This window comes from Stigmatopora argus, chromosome 2 (assembly GCF_051989625.1).
Source record: "Stigmatopora argus isolate UIUO_Sarg chromosome 2, RoL_Sarg_1.0, whole genome shotgun sequence".
Taxonomy (NCBI): domain Eukaryota; kingdom Metazoa; phylum Chordata; class Actinopteri; order Syngnathiformes; family Syngnathidae; genus Stigmatopora; species Stigmatopora argus.
Genome location: NC_135388.1, coordinates 23,365,749 through 23,381,845, shown reverse-complemented (window position 1 = coordinate 23,381,845; position 16,097 = coordinate 23,365,749). Strand labels below are relative to the sequence as shown.

At 41.7% G+C, this 16,097-nt stretch overlaps 2 protein-coding genes across 5 annotated transcripts in view; one reads left to right on the top strand and one right to left on the bottom strand.

Annotated features, from left to right (window-relative positions):
• The window catches only part of spg21 (SPG21 abhydrolase domain containing, maspardin), a 57,509-nt gene extending 41,504 nt beyond the window's left edge, over nucleotides 1–16,005 (top strand). Inside the window, exons 9-10 of one of the 3 annotated variants that reach the window (XR_013298945.1) lie at nucleotides 14,232–14,413; nucleotides 14,594–16,005. Coding sequence is in view for 2 of the 3 variants with exons in the window: in XM_077594845.1 (XP_077450971.1) it covers nucleotides 4,807–5,001 (195 nt within the window). In the remaining variant the exon portion in view is untranslated. Of the gene's footprint in view, nucleotides 1–4,806; nucleotides 7,717–14,231 lie in introns of those variants that run through there. The other 2 variants (XM_077594846.1, XM_077594845.1) reach the window with 2 other exon arrangements.
• The window catches only part of shcbp1 (SHC SH2-domain binding protein 1), a 42,259-nt gene that overhangs the window by 7,455 nt on the left and 18,707 nt on the right, over nucleotides 1–16,097 (bottom strand). For both annotated transcript variants that reach the window (XM_077594843.1, XM_077594844.1), the window contains exons 9-12: nucleotides 15,459–15,590; nucleotides 10,148–10,266; nucleotides 9,882–9,983; nucleotides 3,572–3,701 (exon numbers count right to left, since the gene is read on the bottom strand). In XM_077594843.1, coding sequence (XP_077450969.1) covers nucleotides 3,572–3,701; nucleotides 9,882–9,983; nucleotides 10,148–10,266; nucleotides 15,459–15,590 — 483 coding nt within the window. The remainder of the gene's footprint in view (nucleotides 1–3,571; nucleotides 3,702–9,881; nucleotides 9,984–10,147; nucleotides 10,267–15,458; nucleotides 15,591–16,097) is intronic.

Sequence of the window (16,097 nt, the reverse complement as noted above, 5' to 3'; positions counted from 1 at the left end):
CCCAACCATTCACTCACTAAACCACTCAACCACTCAATCAACCACACACTCACTCAACCATTCAACCACTCACTCGCTTATTCAACCACTCACTCAACCACTCACTCAATCACTCACTCACTCAACCACTCGCTCAACAATCCACTAAACCACTGAACCACTCACTCAACCACTCACTAACTCACTCACTCACTCAACCACTCACTAAACCACTCAACCACACACTCTCTCAACCACACACTCTCTCAACTACTCACTCTCTCAACTACTCACTCTCTCAACTACTCACTCTCTCAACTACTCACTCTCAACTACTCACTCACTCTCTCAACCACTCACTCACTCTCTCAACCACTCACTCACTCACTCAACCACACACTCACTCAACCACACACTCACTCAACCACACACTCACTCAACCACTCACTCACTCAACCACTGACTCAACCATCACTCAAGCACACACTCAATCAACCACATAACCTCACTCAACCACTCACTCACTAACCCACTCGACCCAACTCACTCACTCACCCACTCGACTCAACTCACTCACTCACCCACTCGACCAGACTCACTCACTGACTCACTCACATTCAATACCGCCCATCCTCGAAAGGGTTGCGGGGATTGCTGGAGCCTAACCGAGCTGTCTTTGGGTGAAAGGCAGAATAGACACTAGTTACTCACTCAACCACACACTCACTCATCCACACACACACTCACCCACTCACTCACTCAACCACACTCACTCAACCACTCACTCACTCAATCACACTCACTCAACCACTGAACCTCTCACTCAACCACTCACTCTCTCAACCACTCAATCATTCACTCACTCACTCAACCACTCACCCAACAACTCACTCACTCAACCACTGACTCACTCAACCACTGACTCAACAAATCACTCAATCACTCAACCACTCACTCACTCAACCACTCACTCAACCCCTCACTCACTCACTCACTCAACAACTTAACTCACTTACTCACTCACTCACTCACTCACTCAACCACTCACTCAACCACTCACTCAATCACTTACTCACTCAATCACTTACTCACTCAATCACTCACACACTCACTCACTCAACCACTCACTCACTCACTCAACCACTGACTCACTCAACCACTAAACCACTAACTCAACCACTCAATGAGTGAGTTTTGAGTGAGTGAGGGGTTGAGTGAGTACTCAACCCCTCACTCAACCACTCACTCACTCACTCACTCAACCACTGACTCACTCAACCACTAAACCACTAACTCAACCACTCAATGAGTGAGTTTTGAGTGAGTGAGGGGTTGAGTGAGTACTCAACCCCTCACTCACTCACTAACTCACTCAACCACTCACTCACTCACTCACCTCACTCACCCACCCACACAAACACTCACTCACTCAACCACTCACTCTCACTTACTCACCCACTCACTCCCCTCACTCACGCTCACTCAAACACTCGAGCTCACTCACTCACTCACTCAACCATTCACTCACTCAACCACTCACTCACTCAACCACTCACTCACTCAACCACTCACTCACTCAACCACTCACTCACTCAACCACTCACTCACTCAACCACTCACTCACTCAACCACTCACTCACTCAACCACTCACTCAACCACTCACTCCCTCAACCACTCACTCCCTCAACCACTCACTCCCTCAACCACTCACTCCCTCAACCACTCACTCCCTCAACCACCTCACTCCCTCAACCACCTCACTCACTCACCCACCTCACTCACTCACCCACCTCACTCACTCACTCACCCACACACACACTCACTCAAACACTCACTCAACCACTCCTTCCCTCACTCAACTACTCACTCACTCACCCACGCACACACTCACCCACTCAACCACGGACTCACTCAACCACTAAACACCAGATTCAACCACTCAATGAGTGAGTGTTGAGTGAGTAAGGGGTTGAGTGAGTATTCAACCACTCACTCACTCAACCACTCACTAAACTGCTGAACCACACACTCAACCATTCACTCACTCAACCACTCACTCACTCAACCACACACTCACTCAACCACACACTCACTCAACCACACACTCACTCAACCACACACTCACTCAACCACACACTCACTCAACCACACACTCACTCAACCACACACTCACTTAACCACACACTCCCTCAACCACACACTCACTCAACTACTCAATCAACCACACTCACTCAACCACTGAACCTCTCACTCAACCACTCAACCAATCACATACCTGTCAACCTCTGCCGATAACTGCCCTTATAAATGATTATTGATTCCCCTTACAAACCCCCCCAAAAAAGAGAGTGAGTGGTTGAGTGAGAGGTTCAGTGGTTGACTGCGTGAAAGTGGGTGAGTGAGCATCAAAAACCTTACAAACACCGTACGACTCGTACGGTGTTTGTAAGGTTTTTGATGCAATCACTCTCTCAACCACTCACTCACTCACTCAACCACTCACTCCCTCACTCACTCACTCAACCACTCACTAAACCACTGAACCACTCACTCAACTACTCACTCACTCACCCACTTTCACGCAGTCAACCACTGAACCTCTCACTCAACCACTCACTCTCTCAACCATTCACTCACTCTCTCACTCAACCACTGACTCAACCACTCAATCACTCCCTCAACCCCTCACTCACTCACTCAACCACTCATTAAATCACTAAACCACTCACTCAACCACACACTCAACTACTCACTCACTTTCACGCAGTCAACCACTGAACCTCTCACTCAACCACTCACTCTCTCAACCATTCACTCACTCTCTCAGTCAACCACTGACTCAATCACTCCCTCAACCCCTCACTGACTCACTCAACCACTAAACCACTCACTCAACTACTCACTCACTCACTCACCCACACTTTCACGCACTCAACCACTGAACCTCTCACTCAACAACTCAATCAACCACTCACCCACTCACTCACTCAACCACTCACTCACTCACTCACTCACTCAACCACTCACTCACTCAACCACTCACTCACTCAACCACTCACTCACTCACTCAACCACTCACTCACTCAACCACTCACTCACTCAACCACTCACTCACTCACTCACTCAACCACTCAACCAGTCACTCAACCACTCACTCAACCACTCACTTAACCACTCACTTAACCACTCACTCATTAACCCACTCAACCCAAGTCACTCACTCACTCACCCACTCACCCACTCGATCCAACTCACTCACTAACTCACTCAAAATTTTGCGCGTTATACTCAAACAAATACGGTAATTATATAACTTGATGTTTTGCAACTTGGAAAGATTATTGTATATTTTAAAAATAATTCTAGTAAATAAAGGTACTAATAAATCAGGGTTAACAACATTGTTTACTTTCGCCCAATTAAACAATGTTTCATTTTAATTTATCTTTACAGATTATTTAAGTGGAGTTAAAATGGAGAATGTGATCTGACCCATTTTTAAACTGGACAAGATGGCTGTATTGTCAGTTTCTACATGTACTGTAGCTAATTAAAAAAGATGAACATATTTTAAGTCTTTCGAACACTTACCTTTGTTGTTACATTTGTCAAGATGAAAGCTGTTTTTCCTTTGAGTGGGTTTCACAAGAATCACCCCATAGTCTTCATTATTATGAATCACATTATTATCCATGGTGATTGAGGGTGTCACATCTAAATCCTGTAATTTTGAAAATGTGCAATATTTAACAACAGTAGACTCTTAACATAGATAAGTGGTTGACGTATTTTTCAAGCGACAATCCTAAAGAAAAGAAAAATATTTTCACATGTGATTTTAAAAAGAAACAAAAAACAGAAATAGCTAAAAGCTAATTTGCATCTGCAGAGGCTGTGACAAAAGTAATTACATATATATACACATATATACACACATACATATATATATATATACACACATACATATATACACACACATATATATATATACACATACACACACATACATATATATATATACACATACATATATACACACATACATATATATATACACATACATATACATACACATACATATATATATACACACATATATACATATATATACATATATACATATATACATACATACACATACATATATATATACACACATATATACATATATATACATATATACATATATATACATATATACATATATATACATATATACATATATATATATATATATATATATATATATATATATATATATATATATATATACATATATATATATATATACACATATATATACACACATATATACACATATATACACATATATATATATATATACATATACATACATATAAACATGTATATCCAGTCATACCTCGACACACGAGCAATTTGAGATACAAGTAAAATTTTGAGCAAATATTTATCTTGAAATACGAGACAAATTTTGATATACGAGCATACAGCAGACACGAGAGGCTGCTCATAAGAACATCATGTATTTTGATGTATTATACATGAACAATCACCATTTTTTTCCCCAAGAATGACGCCATGTGCGGCCTTTGCGACTGTACTGTCTAACTTATAACTATGCCTTTTCTTGCTACTGTCACAATGAAATTTCCCGAATACGGGATGAATAAAGTTATCCAATCCAATCACTGCCAGTGGCAGTAGCTCTGTCCACTCTTATTTGTTTTTCATGTTTTACAGACCTATCTTTTTTTTATTAAATTTTAATATTTCTTAATACATTCATTTTCACTTTACTTTGTACTTTATACTTTAATGTTTTTCAACTTTCTTTGTTCTGTTAGCCTGGCTTCTTTCTGCTTTCTGCTACTTCTTTTTTGGAACCATTCAGCCATGCCTACGCTGTCATACACATGGGACTAGCTGTTACAATACGCAGCAGAAGGAGCAACACCTTAATACCGCTGGAAATTCGAAGCTGGACAAAAGTGCCGGGAGAAGAAGCAACGCTTCAGACCAACCATTCCATCATGGGATAAGATGGAAGAGCTGTCGGCGCTTACCAGGCCGGAAACGGAGTCGAGGGCTTCTACTCTGCTACTGTTGTCTTCAGCTCCAGACTACTGAGGAACTGTGCGGATAAGCTTGGAAGAGTGACTCTGCATATTCTCTACCTCGGTCTCAGTCTGCAGAAGTTCCCCATCTTGTGGAAGACTTCTTTCCTGTGTGTGGTTCCAGTTTTATCTAACTTTACAACGTCTTTTTCTTGAGTCTGTATCCGTTTTTGCTACCGCAACCAAGATGGCTTCGTTCAAGTGGCAGCCAGTGGTGATAGCTCCGTCCACTCTTGTTCGTTTTGTGTTTTTGCTTATTTTCTGTCTTAATGATTTGATTTGGTGATTCTTAATGATCCCAATTACTTTGCTTTGCTTTTTACTTTGTGCTTTTGCTTTGTTGTTCTGCGGCCTTTGTGACTGTACTGTCTAACTTGTAACTATGTGGTTTTTTTTCTGTATCCGCATTCCCCCTTCTTGCTACTGTCACAATGAAATTTCCCGAATACAGGATGAATAAGGTTATTCAATCCAATCCAACCATGGGCACTGTCTTTCTGGTTGCAACTCCCTCATGTAATCTACGAGCACTGGGCGCTGCATTTTTTCAGTGTTTTATTTCCCCCATTAGTCAGTGCAGAATGGCGGAGCTTGTTCGCTAATACAAGAGGAATACTACTACCCGGGCAAGTTGGCAAGTGTTAGTGAGTTATCCTACTGCGAGGACATTTGTGTGCATCATTTTCGGAATATTTTGAAGGGAAGACAAAACCAAACAACTCGATAGTTTGCATCTGAAAGTTAGGGTGGAGGCGGGGCAAATAGAGCCAACCCGGGAAGAAAAGTATAAAAATTTAAAACGAGTGTGTCTCTGTTAGGGTTATTAGTCTTACATTATTATATATTTGCTTGCAATGAAGAAAGTGCTTCGCTTACTACAGTAAATGCTTAAATAGACTAAACAAAAGGGAAGCCGGATCCACTTGGACTGCTGGAATGTGGAGATGATCCTTCGGCTGCACATGACCTTCAGTTGTTTTGACTATTTGACGTCTTACTTCTGTTTCCCACCCTTCCCTTGAGAGTTGAGATGTCCATTGTAACTAGGGTTCTTGAAGCTAATAAACAAGGAAAAGATGCGTGTGACGGCAGAACGAACCCGGGCAGAGACCTGAAAGGTTCGATTCTCCTTGCATTAAAACCCAGAAGATTGCCTTGTCTCTTAATTTGTGCGTGCATTTGGGAATGCCTATTGATGAACCTATCATATTGGTACGTCGAGCCTGGGAGTCAATATACCGAAGGAATCCGGGCGCTGAGTCGACATCTGGGAAAGACCGTGGCCACGTCATCTAAGAACCTTTGCGGGCTGGAATTCAGCTGAGCGCCTGGGTTCCCGATGGTTGAAGACTCATCCTAAAAGAGTTGAAGACATCTCTGGAAAGTCGACGTGAATGTTTCCATTTATGAGCCGTTTCCGAATGTGGGGGAAGCATTCATGTGAAGGTCCATTTGCTAAATGGATAAGATCGCGTCCGGGAGACGACGACAGTAAAACCCTGTGAATACTAGTTCCTAACAGGTGAAGAGACAGAGCATTAGTCTATAAAACTGTGAGGTCAGCGTTTGTCCTGTACCTAAGCCGGTCGGTACTTAAGCTCCGAGAGTTTACTTGTGTGTTGCGTGTGTAGTGATAGACTAAGAAAAACAAACGAAGGAGGAAGGGAAAATTACTACCTAATTGCACACCTAACTTTAAAATGGAGAGATCGAATAGCAAGGCGGCTAATGAAGACAATCCGAAACAGCATCTCCCGTGTTAAGATTGGAAATGTGTCAAAAATCAAAGCGCTTCAAGGGTTAAACACCTAAACTTATGGATAAACAAATGTGGGTTTGCCGGCCAGCTTAATATACATAAAATAGTAGACCTGCAGGATAAAATATGCACTAAGCGGAGGGGTGATCTATATAAAATGGAGAAGGATGGATATGATGATACCAATTATTGGTTTTTGATGGCAAAAAAAATGTTGCGATGGAAATGCAAAGAAAATTGAGTGGAGTGGTAATGAGCATGTTGATAAAAGTGAGGCTGGAAAAGCAGAACATGCTATTTTGTTCCGCAGAAATGAAGATGATGAGACGGGTCCGGTGAGTAAAAAAGGAGGCCTGAAAAGGGAAAAGGTCGAGGGGAAATTATCGGAGAGTACAGTGGAGACGCAGTTGTATCCGTCGTTGCCCCCTCCGACATATGCACCTTACCGGTTGACCAGGTCAGGGGGGCCCGTAGATGAAAATCATGGGGAAAAACGTTATCCGCCCAGCCTAGTGCGCCACAAACAAGTGACATTTTTTCTGAACAATATCCCATGATCTAGGTTGCCAACCCTAATGTGGATGTTGGGCAGCCCCCTATTATCCTGATTTATAGAACTTGGACACAGGACGACGTGAAAAAGGCTGTACTGTCACGTCGCATAAAGTGAATGTGGCGGAATTTGTCCTACAAATGGAAGACATCAGGCGATCTTATCATCTAAATGGGGTGGAAACACAACAAGTTTGGATGGCCGCGTTAAAGGGTGATTGGCACGTTATTAGGGGGGATTGGAATCAATGTTCCCTGTAATTTTTCGTTGGTCTGAGCAGAAAGTCAACCTCCCTGAGCGCACCGAGTACCAGTGTGAGCGACATCATCGGTACTCGGATGATTCGCCTAAAGACGTTTCGCCGACGGACGTTTGACAGACGGGCAGGTCGCCGAATGAACGTTCGGCGGAACGTCCATTCGGCGACCTGTCCGTCTGTCAAACGTCCGTCGGCAAAACGTCTTTAGGCGAATCATCCGGTCACGACATCATCATTGCTCGCTATGGGCACACCAGTATCACACCTGCCACAAGCAGGTGCAAGTCAATGTTCCCTCTAATTTTTCATGTAAAACATGCTGTAAAACACGAAAAACATAAGTGGACAGAGCTACTGCCACTGGCTGCCGCTTAAACGGCGCCATCATGGGGAAAGGGGTAAAAAAAAATATATAAAAAAAATCAGATGTTTTTTTTTTTACTGCGCGCCATATGATTGCTGCTGCGCAGAGAAGACGAGAGTAGTGCGCAATTGCGCACGCGCGCAGCTTAGAGGGAACACTGATTGGAATCCAAAAACTGATCTTGGCCCATTAGATCATGACACCAGTGAACTGAGAGCAGAGCATGCTTAACCTGTGCTCGGCAGATCAGTGCACGACATAGAATTCCAAATATCCAAAGTGGCCTAGCCAGTCTCCAGATCTCAACCCCATAGAAAATCTATGGAGGGAGTTGAAAGTCCGTGTTCCCCAACGACGGCCCCAAAACATCACTGCTCTAGAGGAGAGCTGCATGAAGGAATGGTCCAAAATACCAGCAACAGTGTGTGAAAAGCTTGTGAAGGGTTACAGAAAACGTTTGGCCTCCGTTATTGCAAACAAAGGGTACATAAAGTATTGAGATGAACTTTTGGTATTGACCAAATACTTATTTTCCACCATGATTTGCAAATAAATTCTTTAAAAATCAACTATGTTATTTTCTGCTTGTTTTTTTCACATTCTGTCTCTCATGGTTGAGGTTTAACGATGTTGATGCCTCTCTAATCTTTTCAAATAGGATAACTTGCACAATTGGTGGTTGACTAAATACTTATTTGCCCCACTGTACGAGCTCAGTCCCGGAACACATTAAGCTCGTATCTCGAGGTACCACTATATCCCATTTTCCTTCTTTGCGCATCACCCAGCAGAAGACCACTGTTAAAGCAAATATAGCTGGATATGTGAAAGAACTTACAAAACTTCAAGTCAAGTTTACTTTGCGGTTTGAGGACTTGGACCAGAAGAAGACCACAGATTTCTTTTCTAATCAACCTATTTAATGCTGACACCAACTGCCTGAAAACCCCACGTCACTGATGGCACAGCGAGTGGAATAGAAATAATTGAGCAACGTGACCACGACATACTACAGTCTCTTTTGAAAGAAGGCCATCTTATGTTTTGGAGAGCTGTGCCAATTGAAAAATACCCATGTGGCGCTCTCAAGCTGCTGTCTATGTTCTCGTCAATATAGGTCTGTTAGTCTCTGTTTTCTACTTTGAAACACGTGAAAACAAAGCACCAGTCCATTCTGATGTAAAGAAACTGCTCAGAGTGGCTACAACTGAATACAAACCTGATTTGCAGAGGATTACTGGAAAGAAAAGAAGCCAGAAATCCCACTAAGTTTATCATACCATCACTCCAACAAGGTAACAAAATATGTGAGATAGTTTGGAAAAAAAATACCTGACTGAGCATGTCTGTGTTATTTTAATACTCCATAAATTGATATTACACATCCCCTACCAGTGTTTCTGAAGTGAGTTCAGTAGTTATGTGTATATTTGTGTGTGAGAGAGCGAGAGAGCGGGAGAGCGAGAGTGCGCGAGAGTGAGTTAGTGTCATTAGTCTCTAGAGATGTCAGATGTCTGTTTTATTACGGCATGCATTTGGGAATGCCTAAATGGTGAACCTATCAGCGAGAGAGAGCGAGAGCGAAAGAGAGGGAGCGAGAGACAGGGAGAGACAGGTCCCACAGCAGCCTCCAGGGTAGTCAATGTGTTACCTCTGGCTACGTTGCATTTGATGTGTGCGTTGAGGGTCGACACTTACCTTGAAATGAACACATTGTTGTTTGGTAAGGGGAAGAAAATGCTATGATGAATAATATGGTTTTAATTGAGTGTTTTTGTGTTTGTGTGTCTGTCTGTTTAGGCAGGTCACTGCTGGTGTGGCTCTTTGACTATCACAGTTTAAAATTTCTGCTCTATGTGACTCCACCCACCATTTGTTGATTAATCTTGATGAGAATTCCATCTTTACAGTGGTGGATGCCATTGCCAACTAAGGTGCATCGACTTCCAGGATAAATTTCAATTCCAGCCCCCTGCAGAAAGAAAACCAATAGTATTTTATTATTGTATAATTGTATTCTAGAGCAAATGACTAACAATGACTAAATTAATCATTTGTAGGAATATTAGACCTCCTACAAAAGGACAAATTAATATTGATCTTTGTTTAAAAACAAAACAAAAAACAAAAAAATACCTTGGCTCCATATAGATCACACTTATTCATAGTGAGGCAGGCAGGTGTTTGGACAACAACTCCAGTGGTCTCACATTGGAGCACACAATTCTCCATGGAAATATTTCCATTTCTCACACCTAGACAAGTATGGACAATAATACAAATAAAAATCTGAATGATAGGTTGAGGTTAAAAGTTATTTTTCTAAATTGATTCAAACAGTGGCTAACTAAGCCTATTTCCCCCCAGAAGTACAGGTTCTTCAATTCAATCCGAGTCTGCAAAAAGTGCTAATTATTTTATTCAACATATTTGAAAAATTAATTGCAACACACACCCAACCAGTTACCATCTCTCCCTCTTATCATGGTTGAAGAAATAAGAGCAGTGAATCACAATCACAAGGCTAGATTTGACATCGCAGTTGTCCAGACATACAGGACAGAAAATATACCGTATTTTCACACCTATAAAACGCACCGTGTGGTAGGGTTCAGTCTCATTTGCGGGTATATTTTCAGTTTTTTGTCAATCCATAGGACGCTTCATTTGAAAAGGCGCTAGCATTACACTAGGCTAGCGTATGTTATGCTATCCACTAGCGTATGTTATGCTAGCTGCTAGCATATGTTAGGCTAGCCGCTAGCGTGTTTTTTTAAAGACAGCACAAGCAAAACTAAGTTTGATAATGCGTTATTGAGGTAAAGGGTACACTCTGATATAAAGAGTTGGGTGTTTAACATGCTAGGCTCCACTGTCAGTCAGAGTTGTGTATTCCGGGAACTTGATTCCAGCTTTGGCAAAAGCTCAAACAGTGCTGGCCGACACTTGAGCCCAGTCATCCACAATCCATTGTTACTCGCAACATGCATCACTCCCAAGCCATTGATTCTCCTCGCTGTTATATCGGCATCGACAATTCATTCCAAATTGTCACTCACGTAACTCGTGCGACGCTGCCTGCCCGAACTACTATGTTGGCCATCCGCTAGCAATCCGTTAGCAAAGCTGTTAAATTGTGTTCGATCCACGGCTTCAGTCCATTTTCGAAGCGTTCACACCCGCATTCTGTTGTCATTCACGTCATGCATTTCCTCTGTATAGCTGTAATGTGCTGTTTCTTTGAGTATTGAGTGTTTTTGAGGGTTAAAACTGCTGCAGTCAAATGCCTTGCCATTCCCCTAGGATGTTTTGAATGGATATACCGTAATGCTCGGAATTCGCGGGGAGGCTATTTTTAGGGTGAAGGTCTGCTGGGTTGATCGCAATAAGTAGCGTGCCGGCAAGAAATAAAACTAGTCACTCATGCGGTATGTCTTGTAATTAGATGTGATTGAATGTCTCATGGACCCCATGCTACCTTAATATTTTTATTTTAGTTTGAATTGTATTTTTCTTCACATATTTACATACCGTATTTACTCGCATATAAGCCGCCTTTGTCGGACAAAAAATGATGACTCAATCGAGGGTACAGCTTATATGCGCATAAAAACACGACATGCAAGAAACTGCAAGTTGACGACGCCATGACGTTATGACGCAATGACATCACGACGCAAACGAATGCGACCGGTACGGTCATTGATTTCAAAAGAGAAAAAAAACGTTAAACAAAATTTATTTTGACGTCTACAAATGAAATTCAAGAAAAAAACATATGTATCTTGATTTTGAAATAAAACAAAATTCCACCTTGATTTTTTTTCGTTTTATTTCTTGTTCGAAAGTGACTACTATTGGAGTAATATGAACCATCGAAAGAATTGAGATATTTTGACATTTGAACCAATATGGCTGCCACAAGAACTTCTGGTAAGAAAATTGTAATTTGTGTAATTAGAAAGCATCAGATTCTCATCAAGATAGACTCATTTCTTTTTTCAAGTTGAATAATTTGATATTCTGCATTTACAAAGACAGGCATATTAACTTCCTCATGATATTGACCCTAATAATAATAATACGATTTTCAACATATCTTTGGCGCTATGTTAAGTCTGGATTTCAAAACTGGATTTTTCATAAGAGGTACCACTGTATTATCAGATTAAAATCATTATATAAAGCAGGGGTCACCAAACTACGGCCCGCGGGCCGGATACGGCCCGCCGGCACATTTGGACCGGCCCTCTGAACAATACCAGAGACGCTATCAGATTTTTTTCCTATTTGGCCTTGAAGACTGGGACGTTTTAATCTTGTGTTTGGTTCATTGCACCCCTGCTGAGCCCACAAATCATCCCAGTGAAGCGGGCCTTCGCATTACTTCTTTGGTGACACGCGCGGGGAGAGTGTTTCCCTTTGATGCATGCGGGCACTTCTACCGTTGCATGCGCGAGCAGAGTGTTAGCGAGACATCTGGACGATCGCAGGTGAGGGTGGAGCCCTGGGGCCATCGCTATTGCGATGCTATTCAAGCATATAAAAACTGTGCAACCTGAACCTGTTTGAGAACGGAATAATGGCGAAAAGGTTAGTTAAGAGAAAAATTGATTCAGAATGCAGGGTATTTAACCTGCAGTGGACAAACGATTATTTTTTTGTTCAATGCAAAGAAAAGGCGGTTTGTCTCATCTGTCAAGAGACGGTGGCAGTATTCAAAGAATACAATCTTTGCCGGCACTATGAATCCCGTCACAAAGACAAGTACGATAGCGTGCAAGGTCAAATACGAGCAGACAAACTCTCAAAGCTAAAAAGTGGACTACTATCAGCAGAATACATTTGTACGCCAAGCTCAGCTGAACCAGGCATCCGTTCGGGCCAGCTTTCGGGTTGCTAAACTGATAGCAAGCAACGGTAAGCCTTTCACTGACGGAGAGTTTTAAGAAATGTATGGATGTTGTCGTGGAGGAAGTGTGTCCCGAGAAGAAAGATGCATTTAATGCCGTAAGTCTGTCGGCGAGTACAATCACCAGACGCGTTGAAGAAATCTGGAGTAATGTATATGCCCAGCTGCAGCAGAAGACGAAAGAATTTGACTTTTTTTCATTAGCACTGGATGAAAGCACGGACGTGCAAGACACAGCGCAACTGCTCATTTTTATTCTTGGAGTTAGCGCAAACTTTGAGATATGCGAGGATCTGGCAGCTCTCCAAAGTCTCAAAGGGACCACAACGGGAGAGGATATTTTTGACAAAGTGTGCCAAACCATGGAGAAGTTGGACCTGAACTGGTCAAAGCTGGCTAGCATCACGACTGACGGGGCTCCTAGCATGGTGGGCGAAACTCGCGGTTTAATAGGATGCATGAACCGGGAGTTGTAAAAAAGGGTCTCACCGCCCCGCTACGAGTTCACTGCCTAATTCACCAGCAAGCACTGTGCTGCAAAGTGTTGACGTGGGATTCTGTAATGAAGGTTGTGGTGTCGTGCATAAACTTCATCAGGGCAAAGGGACTTAAACACAGGCAGTTCCAAGAATTCCTGTCTGAACTGGAGTCTAAGCACGGAGATGTGCTGTACTACACAGAGGTCCGATGGCTGAGCCGGGGCAGAATTTTGAGGCGTTTTTACGAGCTTCTACCTGTAATTAACGCATTTCTTCATTTAAAAGACAAAACGGTCCCAGAGCTGATCAACCCAGAATGGAAATGGCACCTCGCATTTTTAACAGACGTGACAGAAATACTTAACCGCCTTAACTTGCAGCTACAAGGCAAAGGGAAACTCATTTGCGACATGTATTCACACATAAAAACATTTGAGGTGAAATTAGCGCTGCTTTTGGAACAAGTGAAAAAGCGCAACTTTGTCCATCTTCCTGCTACCCTAAACCTGTCGACAGAGAACCCAGCGGTCCCGTTCCCAGCTGAAAAGTGCGTGGAAACACTGGAAATGCTGAAGGCGGAGTTCGGTGTGCGATTCACTGAACTACATGGTCATGCAAAAGAAATCCGTCTTTTTCAGAACCCCTTTGTTGCCGACATTGATGAAGCCCAGCCTTCATATCAGTTTGAGTTGGCTGAGTTACAGAACTGTGATGTTCTGAAAGACGCATTCAAGCTCAACAGTCTCATTGACTTCTATGCCTCCCTCCCAAACGACACATATCCAAACATCAAAAAACACGCAATGAAAATGTCCTCTGTTTTTGGCAGCATGTATATCTGCGAGAAAACCTTTTCTCACATGAAACTGCTGAAAACTCCGATGAGATCAAGATTGACAGATGAACATTTGCATCAGTGCTTGAAACTGGCTGTAACTAGAATGGAACCTGATATTCAACTTCTCACCAGCCAGATGCAGGCCCACAGTTCACACTGATGAACATACATAGGTAAGCTCACTTTTCTGACTTGAATGAGTCATTCTGAGCATAAACAAATATAATCATAATAAAATCTACTGGGATAAAATCCATCTTTACAACCATACTGGTAGTGAAATGTATTGTGCTGTGTAGGTGCGGTTTCACTTAGTTCAGTTTCTCAACCTGCTTCCTTTGTGGTTTTCACAGGGAAGTTGATGAGAGAGCTGCAAACAGCGGTGTCTACAAGCCTATTGGAACAAAAGGATTACAAGGAAGAAACACAAGAACTTTAAGAGACTGCTCATATGTGTCAGAGAGATTCTGCTCTGACAACGGAGCTGAACTTTTATCTGTTAAGATTGTGCATGGCAAAACAGAAAGTTAATGTTCCATGGCTTTTTTTCTATGAAGAACCCAGAGAGAGTTATTAGTTCTTATTTATTTCATAAATAGTGTTATTTATTTCCTGTTTTTTTTCTGTGAAGAACTCAGAGAGGGTTATTTAGTTATTATTTATTTCATTAATAGTGTTATTATTTGTTTCCTGACTTTTTTTCTGTAAAGAACCTGGAAAGGGTTATTTGGTTGTGTGGCTTTCTGGAAAACAATACTTTTTTTAAGCTCCCCTACGATCGTCACACTTTTTCTGTTACAAACTGACACCGGCCGCCCATCAGAGAAGGGAAAAGTTATGTGGCCCGCACAGGAAAAAGTTTGGGGACCCCTGATATAAAGAGAGAGAAGTCGTAAAATTATTAATTTAAAGTAGTTCTATTGGTAATTTTTGGTTACATGAATTAAAGGTTTTCTGATTTTGCGAACTTCAACTGTTGGTGACAATGTGAAAGCAAAGCTGTGTTTGGCAATGGGTATAGAGCAAGTCATTTTTGCACAACAGCTTAACTTTGTTCCGAACACAATATAAAGTATTTAAGATTCATCTACCTGACCGACTCGAAACAAGAACTATCCCTTAAGCATGTGCACATTTATGCACACCAATAAAAACACTAATCATGTTTTTGAGAAGATTTAGTTGATACCAGGCTGTGTTTTTAAACTGAATACTCACATAAAATACCCTCAATTGCATCATGTTGAATTAACTTAATGTTGAACATTCTGACGTCAGCTCCTGTAGACACAATAAATGAGTCTCCGTGGTATTTCTTCTCGAACACAACCTCATCAGGGGATCCAAATCCTTAGAAGAGTTTAAATTAGGTTATAGGAACTTTAAAAAAAATCATCTTAAACTAACTGTCTATACAACAAGAAAAAATGAACTTAGTACAACTATACTAGAACACTAGATAATGACATATATAATGATAACATCTTATTGAATTTTCTTTTCCTTTTTAACCCATCAAACACAACTAAAATAGTCAAACATTTATAAAGCTAGGCTCAGTGTCTACTATTTACATTACTACAGTATCTTTGAGTGGGCATGTGTCAGAGCCGTCAGATAGGGTTAGAAACACATTTGGGACTCTCGTGTGGGAGGTTAATTGTAAATTTTACAGGTACTTTCTATGACTATAGACCTTAATCAAAAAATTGGCGGTGTGTAAACAGACACTGAGATGAAAATAAAGTACGTGTGATATAATTGAGCTGTACAATACATTGTATGTCATTTGTTCTTAATATATTTTCTAAAATCTTAGGAACACTTCTTTGACTTTGTCAACAGTTTGTAAAATTG